At 41.9% G+C, this 15,159-nt stretch overlaps 1 protein-coding gene across 2 annotated transcripts; it reads left to right on the plus strand.

Moving 5' to 3' along the window:
- The first annotated feature begins 423 nt into the window (after positions 1 to 423).
- On the plus strand, positions 424 to 12,780 carry ccnt2b (cyclin T2b). 2 transcript variants are annotated; one of them, XM_012871753.3, is made up of 9 exons: positions 428 to 675; positions 1,131 to 1,212; positions 1,306 to 1,434; positions 4,361 to 4,421; positions 4,526 to 4,588; positions 4,778 to 4,823; positions 8,440 to 8,603; positions 10,743 to 10,813; positions 10,909 to 12,780. In XM_012871753.3, exons 1-9 carry the CDS (start codon positions 518 to 520, stop codon positions 11,914 to 11,916), a joined length of 1,782 nt encoding a protein of 593 aa, XP_012727207.2. In that variant the 5' UTR covers positions 428 to 517; the 3' UTR covers positions 11,917 to 12,780. The 2 variants fall into 2 exon arrangements, with proteins under 2 accessions (XP_035984284.1, XP_012727207.2); XM_036128391.1 differs by lacking the exons at positions 8,440 to 8,603; positions 10,743 to 10,813; positions 10,909 to 12,780 and having other exon boundaries at positions 424 to 675; positions 4,778 to 5,087.
- The last annotated feature ends 2,379 nt before the right edge of the window (positions 12,781 to 15,159 follow it).

Consider the following 15,159-nt stretch of genomic DNA (forward strand, 5'->3'; position numbering starts at 1 on the left):
TACCTTTTAAATTCAGCCAATAATTTATTTCTAGTTTTGTTCTTATTAAATCTAATGGCATTTCTCCCATTTCTACTTCTATTGCAGCTGTTGGTGTGTCCATCCTGAGCTACCTGGAGTCCATGTATTTATACACCAGACACACCCAAAACCCAAACAAAATCAATTAACTAATTAAACAATTTACTAAGAAATAATTGTATTCTAAACTACTGTATTCTAAATGCAACAAATAACCAAATAAATACAAATGAACTAAATAATCTGAGTTCTAAAACAAAAATAAAGAAATAGCTCCTACAGTACTTGTAATTTGTTAAATACATAAAATCAGAATAATTGTTTATTGGGCAAAATGTTCTCGCGCCGGCCACTGGGGGCGCTGTTGTAAGAAAAAAAAAAAAAAACGATTTCCCGGCTTCACACTCGGCTTCTGGTTTCGTGACGTCATTCCGGTGCTCCGGTCGCCTCGCTCCCTCCCGGTGCTAACGCCGTCGGGCTTGGCCGTGGGAGCGTAATGGCGGTGCACCGGGGACCCTCGACGAAATGGCTGTTTACCCGGGAGCAGCTGGAGAGCACGCCGTCCCGCCGCTGCGGGATAGAGGCGGACAAGGAGCTCTCCTACCGGCAGCAGGCCGCCAATTTGATCCAGGACATCGGCCAGAGACTCAACGTGTATCCTTTGTGAGGGCAGCGGCTAACCGGTTACCGTGGGCTCCGCGTTGTCTAACCTTTCTGGCCGATTTCAGCTCTTCTCCACGCAAAAACACGCCCGTGACCGAAGGAGAGGCGCGGCCGAGTCCGGAGCAGCGGGACGTGTGTGGAGTACCGGGGCAGCACGGGCCTGTGGTTAGCTTAGCTTAGCTTAGCTATTGTTTGGGCAGGCTCAGCCTCTATTGTTAGCGCCGACACGGCGTGTATCGTTCATAAACACCCGCCGCCGCGTCACAAACACACATAACCCACCAGGAGACCGTGGCTAAAAACACGACATTTCACCCCCGGTTAACCGGCGTTACGTCAGCGCTTTGTCAGACCCGACATTTTTTTTTTTTTTTTTTTTGGGCTAAAAGCCGCTGCTTCGCTGTCCTGTACGTCATCGGCCTTTCTTCCTTAACTCCCCAGCGCAGCTCGCAACTCATCATCAACACCGCTATAGTTTATATGCATAGGTTTTATATGATCCACTCCTTCACCAAATTCCACAGAAACGTAAGTACGCGCGTGGATTTCCCCTTAAAACCAGCTGGCGGCCGCTTGTTTGGACGGCAGCGAGCTGACCAATGTTTCCATCCTCGTTAACAGATCATCTCCCAGACCACGTTGTTCCTGGCGGCCAAGGTTGAGGAGCAGCCCAGGAAGCTGGAGCACGTGATCAAAATAGCCCATGCCTTCATTAACCCGCAGGAGCCGGTCCCTGACTCTAAAAGCAGCGTAAGTAATCTAATATTGGAGAGGAGGCTTTGGTTTTCCCCACATGCGTCAGGTAGTGAAGCTCAAAGGTACGATGATGTTTTAGGAAGTTCGCTTCAAAATGTCTGTTTTCTGCTTTAAAGTCCTTTTTTAGTGAGATCCCAGATCTTTATCCACTCTACATGACCTGTGTCATGTAGAGTGTTAGTTAGGGTTAGTGGGTATGCTTGATCCTCTCTTGGTGTGTTGTTGTTGTTTTTTTGTGCCAGGTTCGCCTTTTTGAGTGGTAAACATATTCAGTTTTGGGGGATGAATAAAGTCTGATCTTACCGCGCATTCTTCTGCTTGGTTTTGAGGTAATTCGGTCAGGCCTGGGTGTCTTTAGGAGAAAAGGGGTTTGTCTTCCAGTCCTACTTTTTCACACTGATGTCTGCAGATTACAGCATAATGTCACTTCTAAACAGAAACTAGCTCCTTCAACCAGCTTCCTGACTGATACTTTTTTTATTATTCTTTGCTTGTGGTGTAGGTGTGAGGGAAATCCTACTATAGGTGCTGAATTATGTAGAGTTAACCAGCCCCACTAATAGCTGGTAGTGGTGAAACCAGGTTTTTATCTAATAATTTGATCTTTATCTAATAATTCTGTTTTTCCGCTTAAATTGTAGAGGATATTTGTTACATTGTATGTAGGGGGAAGGTTTTTTTTTTTTTTTTCTCAAAGTGGGGGAAGCATTTTATTTTCAAAGGGGTGTATAATATCCTTTTGAGGGCCACTGTATAAACATTCGGTGTAACGGACACCCCCAAACCAACCTGACCCTAGCCATATGGATTTCGCTCCGCCTAGCTTCACTCACATCCATCTGGGACATCTCCCATAGAAAGTGATTTCTCCAACCGTTTTATTGTCCAGCCAATCAGGACGCAGGGCTGGAGTTTCATAGATGTGACGTAGTGGAGAAGAGACCGTTGGACTGTTTTGATTCAGACAGCAATGGCGGCTCGCATCGAGGAAGCAAGCGTTAACATTGAAGCTGCTATTTCTTCCGTGTTGTCCAATCTTCCTAATATTGTTTAATTAAAAGAACATCAGAGAACGGCTCTGAAGGCTTTTGTTGGTGGAAACCATGTTTTCACCCTTCTCCTGACTGGATTTGGCAAGTTTTGTTTTCCGGGTCGCGCCCGTGGCGGAGCGGTTAGCGCTAACCATGTTAGGAGGCCTTTAGTCCTCAACGCGGTCGGCCCGGAATCGACTCCGACCCACGGCGCTTTGCCGCCTGTCTTCCTCCCTCTTCCTGTCAGCTCACTGTCAATAAAATGCGTGCCACTAGAGCTGCAAACACATTTAATAAAAAAAGTTTTTTTTTTTCCTGCGTCGCTCTCACAGCGTCACAGGTTAGCTTCGGTGTGAGTGGTTGAAATAGCGCGTCGATAAAGATGACAGATAAGTGGCTTATCCAATCATATGCAAGGATTTTTGATAAGGCCCAGCCTTCTGAAACGCCATTCCTACGGATCTGTCCCAGATGGATGAGTGGAGCTAGGTGGAGCGAAAGTCATTTTGCTAGGGTCAGGTTACCCCCAAACATCCACGTAGCACACATGAAGCAAGTTGAGTAGCTTATACATGTGGATGTTTTCCAACTTTTCATTTTAGCTTTCTTTCACAACAATTTTTTTTTACTGTTGTGTATTTTTTCCAGCGCAACCTCAGCTGTGTAAATGTAAACGTATTTCTATCATTCAGAAGTACTGTAATAGTATATTGGACCTAAAGTCGGGCTCATTAGTTTTGTATTACTATAAAACATTGTGGGTCAAATCAAGATGCCAACAGAATAAACATTTGTGCCAAATACAGTATAAGGTTGGAGATTTCACGCTAGTGTTTTTCACGACAAGGTGCTGCACAAATGATGTGGGCCACGCCTAAAACCAGTTTGGCTCCACCACTTAACAAAAGGGGCCCATCACAGCCCTGGCTCCTCTGTTAGCTGTGTTTGCTCTTCCGCCTGCTGCTGGTTGGTTCTGGGGCAGCATCCGTGGCTTTAGAAATGGCCACAGGAACATGATCGGCTCTCCTCCTCTGGGAAACGCATGCCTTGTTCCTGCCAAAAAGGCTGACACATTATAAGCTTCTTGTGTGCCGTGGCCTGGTCCTTCTTAGAACGGCTCATCCGTTGATGCAAAATAGAGACGTCCGTTGTGTTAATGTCCAGAAAGGGCAGCAACAAGGTGGTGATCAGGGCCCTGGAGCTGCACAGCACCACCAATTCCTCTGCTTGGATCTCCGTGTCTGCCATAACCCCCCTTCTCTTTCTGATTGATTGATCCTCACGTGTCAAACTCGAGACCCGCGGGCTGAATCCGGCCTTCAAGAGCCGATAAAGGCCTATCGTGTCATAAAGTAGAGGCATATCTCCTTTTTCAGCTTTACATGTTTAGAGACTGGCATTTTTGCACCTTGTTCTTTGCAAAATAGCTGAAGCTCAGGCTGGACGGGTTGGGTTAAAACAGCCATTTGCAGTTTTGTCCCAAAACTATCATTCGCAGATGAGCCTGGACTTTGACTGGACCGTTCTGAAACATGATTGTGGCTTTGATGTAATTTTCTCAACCTGAATTTCCACGGGGGAAAGTGGGTGTAGAACCGAATGCAAAGGGTAAAAGAAAGTTAATTTGTCATTACTTGTAGACTAGGTTGGCTTTTATTTGTAGTTTGGCTTTATATGAAAGTCGACTTGTAGAGACTTAATGTTTTAGATTGATGGTAAATTGTTGAAGGACATTTTGATGAGTGAGCACAGCAAACTGGATTTTGGTGTAAAATGCTCTTGTGACTTTGCATATTGCCCTTATTATGCATTGGGTTATAGATGACTGGGGAATGCTAATTCTAGAGGAGTACTGGGAAGCTCATTTTTATTATTTTAATTTCTTTCAGGCATTCCAGCTGCTGGCACAAGAGCTTGTAGCCCTGGAAACAATAGTGCTGCAAACGCTGGGTGAGAAATCTTTCATTTTATATTATTTCAAGTAAAATACAGTCTGGATTTTATCTGGGTTGAATTATTGTTGATTGATGCTTTTTTTTCCGACATGATTTCAGGTTTTGAAATTACAGTTGATCATCCTCACACAGATGTTGTAAGGTGTTCCCAGCTAGTGCGAGGTATTGCCTTTTTTCTTGCCAAGATTCGCAGTAAATCATCTTTAAGTTAGTGACCTTTTCCAAATGCGGCTCCTCTATTGGTGTCATGGATTCGTGCATCAGCTAATGTGTATTTTGTAATTTAAAGATGATTTATTATCAAGCAGATTTAAAATGAATTCTAAATCATCTTTTGTTTTTCTTTTACAGCAAGCAAGGATTTGGCACAGACTTCCTATTTCATGGCTACCAACAGGTTATTATCCTGTTCCCATTCTTGCACTGTAATGGCACACTATGGCTTCCTGTCCTGCAGGGTCCCCCTTCCTGCGTCCAACGCCCCGCGTGCAGCCCGCGCCCCGGGAACCCCCCCCCGAGTGCTGGGAAGTACCGGCCGGGCTGCTGTGTGCGGTGTATTGTACAGGGGCTCAGTGTTGGCGCACAGGGGTTGAATGCACAGTGTGGAGAGTAGTGGTGCTGTTTACCTCTCAGGGTTGTTTGGTACGGAGTGCACATGTCTAAAAAAAAAAAAACACAAACGGTAGCCTGAATATAGATTGCCACTAAAGATTCTTTAACTTATAGAGTTTCTTGGTAAGTACAGTTCAGTTCTTTCTTTTATTTATTTTTTTATGTATTTTTTTTCCCACCCTTTTACAGAAACAGCGAACCAGACTGCAAGCTAAAATATTTTTTGTAATTGGAGTAGAAGAAATACTTTTAAAAAAATTCACCTAACCTAATGTTTTGCTGTCAGATGTCCGTGTTGTTCTGAATACCTGTGGAAACAAAATTGAGCAAACCCAGGAAAAGTATAGGTTTTTTAAAATGGAAAGTCTGTTGGAACCTTGTTTATAATGATGTGCTGCTCTTACAAAATGCAAAACAGAAAAAACGGGAGCGAGACAAAAAGTAGGCAATTTATTAAAAACAACAAACTAAGTAGCCTCAAAAACATCAAAAGTGTCTTAAAAAGGACTTTATTGAGTCACCTCACTGCTCTTCATATTTTTTAAAAGTAATTTAGATTACTGGTAACTGGTGGGAACATTGCTCTGTGTAATTAAACGTTCTGGGATACAGGGCAGTGGTTTTTATGTCAGAACAACACGCACCATGGTCTAAAAGGAAGAGATTTCATGAAAAAAGTTAATTGACAGACATGCATGATTCAATGTTCTGTGTTTTGACCTTGCAAAGTCTAAAAATGGGAAGTCTGTGGTGCAGAAGACCTTGTTGCTCTTTTAGCCCCCCCTCTCACAGGTACTGGGCTCCAATCAGCACCATTAAGGGCCTTAATTCAGACACCCCACCTGATCCTCCAGCTTGGCACATGTGGAATATTTATATATTTACCAGTTCTCTAGCAGTTTGTTTTTACCAACTCTTATTTTCTGTGTCCTGCTCCGGTTTCTTCTCTTTGCATTTTGAAGCTCTACTAAGAACTTGGTCACGTCCAACCTGCAATGCATATTTGCAATTTCTTTGTCCGTCTTAAGATTTATTTAATTAATGTAGCAGCGGTGTTAGTGGTGGTTATTTAGGTTAAAAAGAAAAATCAAAACAATTATCCTAAAGCTGTTTTCTTCCTTTTTTAGAAAGGCATCACCATGCCTGCAAACAACTGATTATTACTGCCATCTTGTGGTAGCATTGGTAACAGCAAGTTACTTTGATTTGTGTGCAAACTTAATGACTATTGCTTATTAAACTAATCATATATACTAAAATGTATGCACTTTAATAAGAGGCTGGGAAATGGATCAACCAGGTGATAAGTGAGGTTAATATTTGCCAGTTTTTAAATTAAATTCTGGCAGATCAATTGTTGCAGGGTACCGGTCTCTGCGTGCTGCTGGATGCATACGATGAAGTTAATGTCCAATTAGATCCAACAGGCAAATAGCTCTGAAATGATGTATACTGGGAGAGATCTCCGTTTCAGAGGATGTGAGGCAGAGCAGATCTTTAAACGCGATGCATGTCACCCACAGTAGCTCTACAGGAACAGAAGAAAAGCCCGCACTACTTCATCCTAGTAATAAAATGACTCTTCCAGCACTGATTCCTTGCCCTAATTAGCTGAGATACGCGTTATGATTTATTTCATCTTAAATTTCCACAGTATTTTTTGTATGCTGGTTTTCAGGTGACTGACAGATTTAGGAGTGCAGTTCTGTCTAGAGATTTCTAGGGTTTGTTCAAAATGCATGGTAATCAGAAGTCTTTAATATTGACATTTTTATGAAATTATACAGTGGCGGCCAAGTTAAATTGGCACCCCTGGTAAATATTGAACTCTATAAAACAAATATGTTATGTTGGCATAATCCCACACAGAAAAATAAGGACATCTAAACAGTTTGAGAACATTAACATAAATCCAGTTTTTAAAAGTGTTTTTAATCAGATGTCTGGGACTGGTGCTATTGTCAGATTTCAGTACAAATACTCAGACGATCTTCAGGCTGAAAGAACGTCCTAAGCCTGTAAAACATTAAGTCAACCATGTGTTTCTGAAAAATAAGATTTAGTGGTCTTTGTGCCCTCGTTGCTGATTTTTATAAATCATTCTACAAATATATCTTTATTACATAAGGCCGAATCTTTGATTCTAAAATAAAGTGAGGAAAACCGTTTGATATTTAGTTTTAATATCAGAAATGTTTGAACTGGAAAGCATGGATATAGATAAAAGCAGTAATTCTTACTTTTAATTAGCCATTTCCTCATTGCAGAGAGTATAAACAGAAGCAATTGCCGTTATTCAGTTGTTTACTACATTGGTACCCACATGTGCAACAATTTTTTTTGGTTGGATTTTACAAATTGGTTTTGGGCCTGAAATGCAAGAACAGATGTCTGTCTGTGTCAGTCTGCCCTCCCTTCTCCTTGACATGATGATCCAGTAGGAAGCAATTTCATACATATTAGAAATTTATAAGATGATTGTCATGGAGAGATCAAACAGCAGTTTTGAGAGAAGCAGAAGCTCTCATTTCTTCATGTCCTTCAGACGTGACTTGATGTTCAGCCCAGACTCTCCACCAGCCTGCATCCGCTGTTTCTATGCTATCTAGCTGGTGTACTGGTCATAGCCTGGCGGTGGTACCGAACCGTTGCATTATCACTTCACGTTTTAGCACAGATATATTACCCACAGTGCCACGCTTATGGTTTAGCAGTAGAGCCACTCCTTGCAGCTGGATAAAAATATTTTTATTTTTAACTTTGCAATTTACGGAGCAACTGAATTTTGTGTTTTAAGTAGCTCTAAGCCATTGTGATCAAAATAAACAGAAAAAGCTGCCCAAAATACACTACAGGCTCTGATAAATCTGCAACTTTTTCTACTGAATTGCTGAAATAAATTACCTTTTATTGAGATGCATGTACCTAAGCTTCAAACGGATGGTACACCCTGACATGAAACTATCTACATACGCTTCCTACTCTAGTGTGTTAGAAGCTGTGATCTTTAAAATAACTTGGGGCATTTGAGAATAGTTTCACTGCATGTCCATCACCCTATTTTGGTGGCTACCTTTTGTTTGACTGTAAAAACAAAAAAAGTAGAAAATATTTTTGGTTCATACTATCTGCAATGAAGACTTCATCATAAATCATGTTCTCCTCTGTGTCCAAAAACATAATTTGGCTTCATCCCTCCCTCAAACGTTAAATATCATGTCTTCCTAATAATGGTTTTAATACGTTTTACTGTTCCAGTTCTCGATGGTAAGACGCTGTATAAATGAATGCTGTTAATTTAGTCAGTGTTTGTGGTTAAATGTTAAATGAGTCAGATTTGCTGAGGTGAAACCTCCTGAACTGACTGATGGATCTCTGGGGCATTTTCACGTCTCTTGCAGTTTGCACCTCACCACCTTCTGCCTGCAGTACAGGCCAACGGTCGTTGCATGTGTCTGCATCCACCTGGCCTGTAAGTGGTCCAACTGGGAGATCCCGGTGTCCACAGATGGGAAACACTGGTGGGAGTACGTGGACCGCACCGTGACGCTACAGCTGCTAGATGGTATGGTGGGAAATCGTGTGCTTTGAGCTTGATTTGGTATTTTAAATAATGATACAGAAATGTTATCTTGAGCTTTTTGATTTGAAGAAAACCAGGATGATTGGGTTGTGCAGGGTTTTTTTTTTTCACCCTCTGATCACCAAATATGTACATTTCCATATCCAAGCAGACTGAAAAATACAGTAGTACAAATATTTTCCCAGACTCCATTTTATTTTCCCTACTCATCCAGAGCTCTTCATATCACACAGAAACCCTGACATTGACTAAATCTGCTTTCTCAGACTATTCACTTAACTTACACACACTTAAAATTCTTGAATTTTCTGAAAATTGATAGTGCGTCTTATATATGATTATTGTACTTGTGCTTACTGACTGATTTTATGTGGTACAATGTGCTCAAAAATACGTTATATAAACATACAACTTAAGTAAGCAACTAAGCTGCTTCACTCTGAATATTCTGAGCATTACGGTACACTGTGTCACTACCTGATTGGCCTGTAACAGGACCCCTGAGCTGTCTACAAGACTGCCTGACTGTAATGTCTAAACTAGAAGTGCATTCACGGAAGCTAGCTAGCTAAAATAAACCAAGTAAGTTAATTCAATATAACACTGAAGTTTATTTTGGCGTTTTGTTAGAAATAGGGCCGTGTAGTCCAACTACTCTGTCATAGACATAGCTCGCCCTCTCAGGTAGTATGTGTGTATACAGAGTGGCGGAGTGATATTACACACTTGGGAAGAATATTTAATGCATTATGGTTCATCGGTTTTTCCATCTATCAATCAGACTTCCTCCAGCCATCTGTCCGTTTGTCCGTTCGTCCAATTTGGTCAAATGCTCATCCATTGGACCATTCCTTTTTCCATCCATGTCTCTGTTGTGTAGTTTTTCAAACCAGCTCTGTCCAACAATTTATCTGACCAAACATCTGCCCAATCAATGGGTTTTTCTGTTCATCAGTTTGTTCAAATTAGGAATGCAAACAAATAATAAATTCAAGAATTTGCGACTAATGGTTAATTAGATTAATGTTTGCTCAATCTGATTAACTGATAATGTCCGCTTGGACGGACCTTCTTTCAGTGTCGTGGTATGGTCGTCATCCAAATTAATGGTGGACGCAGCATGAAGCGACCCAAACAGAATACGGTGTGGGATTGCTTTTGCACTGTTTAATGACAAGGATGAAACATGCTCTTTATGCGCTTCTGTTTTTAAATATAAACACTTATCAAGCTTCTTAAGTTGCCAGCTAAATGGCTCCTTTCAGCCAGGCTGCCTGGCAGAGCAGAGTCAACTTCTCAACCAAAACTGACTGATGTGATAGCAGAAAAGCAGAGGGCATAACGCAAAATATGGTAACATGATAGAAAAAGACGTGATGCTAAAAGCTCACCTGATGGTGAGAGCTGTCATGGGGATTATTAGACTTTCATATGTTATTCTCTTCAATTTATGTTTCTATTCAGTAACCTAATAGTTTTTATGTCATATTCTATAAATATGTCCAAGTTTACTCTTTTCTGAGAAACCTACAATTTTTATTTATTCATTTAATACAGGTGGCACGATGAACAGTTAAAATATAATGATGTGCCTCTTCTAAAATTCAGCATATTGTAAAATGAAATGGCCCTTAATTGTTTGGAAAGACCCTCTTGATACAAGAGAGAACTGGGTTTTTTAAGAAAATGCTTATCAATTAATCGTTCGATCAAAAAGATCAATCACCTTTTAGATTAACTCATTAATCGATAACTTGCATCCCTAGTTCAGATTCATCCATCCAGCCAACCATTCATGTGTTCATTTATCCATCGTTTGTCCAACCATCTGTTTTCCATCTTCCTGGGTTCCTCTGGTCTGTTTTTTTATTATCAGGTACCACATCTAATCCCAGACATCTGTAGAAATATCTCCCAGAATTTCCAAGTGGACTTTATATGAATATTTTATCAATAGGCTAAAAGAGGACCAAGAACTCTGAAATATTGAGTCCAAAAAGTCTGGAATTTGCACCTGAATGCCTGTAGGAACCCTGCTCTGTATATAGACTTTGAAGTGTTCATAAATTATTGCACATTTAATGCTTCATCGTCAGTCAGTGACATGTTTGTTGCTTCCAGAGCTCACCCACGAGTTCCTTCAGATTCTGGAGAGGACGCCCAGCAAGCTGAAGAGGATACGAAACTGGAGGGTACGTCCAGAATGAGCCGACTACTAGTAGCATGCTGCTTTATTTATACCGCAGTACGGCGAAAGCTAAAAATGTACTGAACTGTCCCTCCGTAGGCCATTCAAGCAGCAAAGAAACCAAAGACAGAAGGCTCGACTGTGGAGAGTGCCTTCCAGGGGACGTCTTTAGACGGCCTCCCTGGCGTTACCAACTCCTTCTTCCCCTCCACATCAAACTCTTCAGACATGTCCGCCCTGAGCTCCATTGCGGGCCCTTACCCCATGTACCAGCAGCTCAGCGAGCAGTTCTCACAGCCGGCCCACTCGGACTTCACGCTGGTCAAACACAAACACAAAGCTGCGGCCGGGTCGAGCAGCGAGCACGAGCCGCTGGGCGTGAGCGCCGCCACTTTTTCCCGGCCGCAGAAAGTCTTGACTCTGGAGAAGTACCGAGTGAAACAAGCGGGAGAGCTGGCCTTGCAGAACGGCGTGAAGGAGGAGCTGGGCGCTGAGGCCTACGCTCCTCCAGCCGCCTCCTCCCACCACCACAAGAGACGCTCTCAGCAGCAGGCCGGCCAGTCGGGCGACGGCCGGCGGGAGAAGGCCAGCTCCAAAAAGCCGCGGCTCACCTCTGCCTACGCCGAGAACGGCTCCGTCAGCGGCGAGGAGTTCAAAATGAGGATCAAGGTTTCGTCGGATCAGGGCGGGACTCTGTCCGGCAAGGACAAGCACAAAGAGCACAGCGGACACCGCCACTCCAAACACGGCCACTCCCACTCGTATTCGCTGGCCGGGAACAGCAGGGCGGCGGCAGACGGCGCGTCCTTCTCTGTGCGGGCCCCCGGCGGCCACTACAACGACGGGAGCTCCTCCAGCTCGTCCCGGAAGAGGCAGCACGGCGACGGCCACAACAACCACCACCACCACTCCTCCAAGAGCAGCAGGTCGTCCAAAGGAGGCCTGGCCTCGGCTCACTACTCGTCAGACGGCGGCCAGAGAGCGATGGAGCTGCAGGGCCACGACGGGACGAACGGCGTGCTGCTGTCCAACGGCCAACACACTGACTACAAAAACACTTTTGACATGCTGGACTCTTTACTAAGTGCCCAAGGAATGAACTTGTAACTGTGAGTCCCTAGTGTTATCTAGGATAAGGTTTTATAGTTTAAAAAAAAAATGAATTTATCCGTCTTAAGTTATCTGCATCGCCCTCAGTCGTGTCTACACACTGATTATTGATGATTCCTATCAAACTATAGAGCTGTGTATTAATTCCTTGCAACACAAAAACCATGTTAAGAGTTGTTGGAACGCAGCCGGAGAATGATTCCTTTTTAAATGTTATTTTAATTCAAATGAGCTGAAAGGTATTTTACCGTGCACGTTTTAAGTCACAAAAAGAAGAAGAAGAAAAAAATATGGCTGACGTTTTCCCGCCTTTGTGACAGTTTACACTTTTTGTTGTTGTTCAGTTTGTTCCACAGAAATCTCAGGTCTTAAACATTTTTGATAAAAAAGAGCAAATCTCCCCCTCCCTGGGGAGATGGATCGAGCTTTTTGTATCTGATCCGGGGAAACACGGTCTGCTTACGTTACAAGAGTGCTTCGGTGAGGCCGGCTCCATTCGCTATTTGAAGGTCTGCCTGGACCACCACTGAACCTAACGAGCACCCATTACAGAGCTACAGACGAAGCTTATGTTACAACTGCTGTGGATGTGCATTGAAGACATAGCAGCTAAAATTAAAACAAACAAAAAAAAAATATTGTGATTCTTCTAGTCAATCGCTATTCAGTATGATAAATGTTATTAACTATCAGAAAATACAGATTTCTAAAGTTGTGTGTATATAGGACTGTAGTTCAGAAGTGTTGGTTATTGCATCAGTCCAAATGACTCCATTGTATTAAGATCCAAAGCAGACTGTAATGAAGAACAGATCCTCGATTTATGTATTGGGAGCCCAAATAAAAACATGCAAAACTGAGCTTCATTCTGCATAGACATTTATTTTTTATTTTTACAGCCATTGTCTTCCATTTTCTCTATTAATTGACATCAATGTATGATGCAGAGACAGATATTTAGATTAATATTGGATAAAAAAAAAATATTTACAAGGGGTGTAACTAGACCTTGTACCTCAAGATGCTGCAGTCCTGGAAAGCATGGAATTTGCTTTTGGCATTTTCCAAGTATATTGAAAAATATAACTGGTTCTTCTGGGTTGCATGTTCCTTAATTAAAAAAAAGAGTGAAGAAAGTGGAGTAATTGTCAGAGATTATACAAGATGTATGGACACTGAAAATGAGTCCCTACTGTGACTTATATGTAACATTTCTTTTTAAAGACACTTGTCCTCTCTATAATTCAAGTTCAAAATAGATTTCTCTCTTTTTTTTAAAGGATCTATAAGATATTCACTGTAAAATCAACCTAAATCATTCTCATTTCTCAGGATGGAAGTAACTTTCGCAATAAATAATCGGTTCTCTCCATCAACAATGTGGCTCTGGACGGTCAGAGTGTAGCCTGTGTTTACTTCCTGGTTGCTGAGCCAATCATATGAAGGTTCCCAACACAGAGCGCAGCATTTGGTATTTTATCTTGGCAAAAAGCAGCAGCCTGCTAACATGGTAGCCAGTAGAAGAAGTGAACCAGAAATAGAACAGAATACAACATCATAGACCTATCCTGTGTAAGTAACAATTCACAACAGCAACACCGTTTAAAAAGGCACATTAGATTGTGATTGGCAAGCTGTTGTACCAATGTAAGCCACAAGGTGTCAGTATTACTTACAGCTCCTTTAACGGCCACAAAATCTGGGTATAAAAACAAGTTCTTATTGTCCACCAGTTCCATTGATCGCTATAATAACATCTGGGTCAAAATGAATACCAGACTTAATATCTCAATATAAAAGAAACATTTTATGACCAAACAAGTCATAAAATGTTAGGTTCAGATGTGATTATTTTTCAGATTTCATCTAAAAGCCATTCACATTGTTACTATAACTATTATATAGTTTTTAAAAAGCATGGTAATGTCGAAACATTCCAGTTGTTAGGAACCATTGTTATGTTTTAAATGAACCCATACAGTTAGGCCCAGAAATATTTGGACAGTGACACAATCTTCATGATTTGGGCTCTGCATGCCACCACATTGGATTTGAAATGAAACAACCACAATGAAGGAATTGTAGACATTTTTTACAAGCGCTCCTCATTTAAGTGGCTCAAAGGCAATTGGACAAATAAACATGACCGTAAGTAAAATGTTACTTTTCAATATTTAGTTGAGAATCCTTTGCAGGCAATGACTGCCTAAAGTCTAGAACCCATGGACATCACCAAACGCTGGGTTTTCTCCTTAGTGATGCTTTGCCAGGTCTTTACTGCCGCTGTCTTCACTTGGTGCTTATTTGTGGGTCTTTCTGCCTTAAGATTTGTCTTGAGCAAATTAAGTGCATTCTTGATTGAGTTGAGGTCTGGTGATTGACTCGGCCATTGCAGAATATTCCACTTTTTGCTTTACAAAACTCTTGGGTTACTTCTGCAGTATCTTTTGGATCATTGTCCATCTGTACTTTGAAGCGCCGTCCAATCAACTTTGGTGCATTTGGCTGAATCTGAGCAGAAAGTTTATCCCTATACACTTCAGAATTAATCCGGCTTCTTCTGTCTTTTGTCACATCATCAATAAACACAAGTGACCCACTGGAAGCCATGCATACCCATGCCATCACACTGCCTCCAACATGTTTTACAGAAGATGTGCTGTGCTTTGGATCATGACCTGTTCCAATTCTTCTCCAAACTTTCTTCCTCCCATCATTCTGGTACAGGCTGATCTTGGTCTCATCAGTCCAAAGAACGCTGTTCCAGAACTGGGCCGACTTCTTCAGGTGATTTTTGGCAAAGTCAATTCTGGCCTTTCTATTGTTGAGGCTGATTAATGGTTTGCACCTTGTGATGAATCCTTCGTATTTACTCTCATGAAGTCTTCTTATGGTAGACTTCGATACTGATACACCTACTTCCTGGAGAGTCTTGTTCACTTGAGTGGATGTTATGACGGGTTTTTCTTCACCATGGAAAGGATTCTGTGAGCATCCACCACTGTGAAAAATGACGGCCTTAAGTTTTCATCTCTAGATGAGGTCAATAAAATGGTAGGAGCTCGTCTCCTTTCAGCCATAGTGAAACTGCTGTCACAACACACATAAGGCTGAGATATCTTTATCTTAAGATAATTTAAGCTTGCTTGTTGCAAAGTCGGGATGAGATATTGAAGCCCTCCGTGTGTCTCGTCTCTATATTGCGACATAATGATGTCAACATGACAAAAATAAGCCTTG

The sequence above is a fragment of the Fundulus heteroclitus genome, chromosome 24, assembly GCF_011125445.2.
Source record: "Fundulus heteroclitus isolate FHET01 chromosome 24, MU-UCD_Fhet_4.1, whole genome shotgun sequence".
NCBI classification, from domain to species: domain Eukaryota; kingdom Metazoa; phylum Chordata; class Actinopteri; order Cyprinodontiformes; family Fundulidae; genus Fundulus; species Fundulus heteroclitus.

What these genes read in the sequence shown, in the direction of transcription:
- ccnt2b (XM_012871753.3), top strand. Translation starts at nt 518, where the DNA reads ATGGCGGTGCACCGGGGACCCTCGACGAAATGGCTGTTTACCCGGGAG. An exon ending in GTGTTCCCAGCTAGTGCGAG is followed by an intron (nt 4,589 to 4,777) that starts GTATTGCCTTTT and finishes TTTCTTTTACAG; the next exon opens with CAAGCAAGGATTTGGCACAG. An exon ending in GACGCTACAGCTGCTAGATG is followed by an intron (nt 8,604 to 10,742) that starts GTATGGTGGGAA and finishes TGTTGCTTCCAG; the next exon opens with AGCTCACCCACGAGTTCCTT.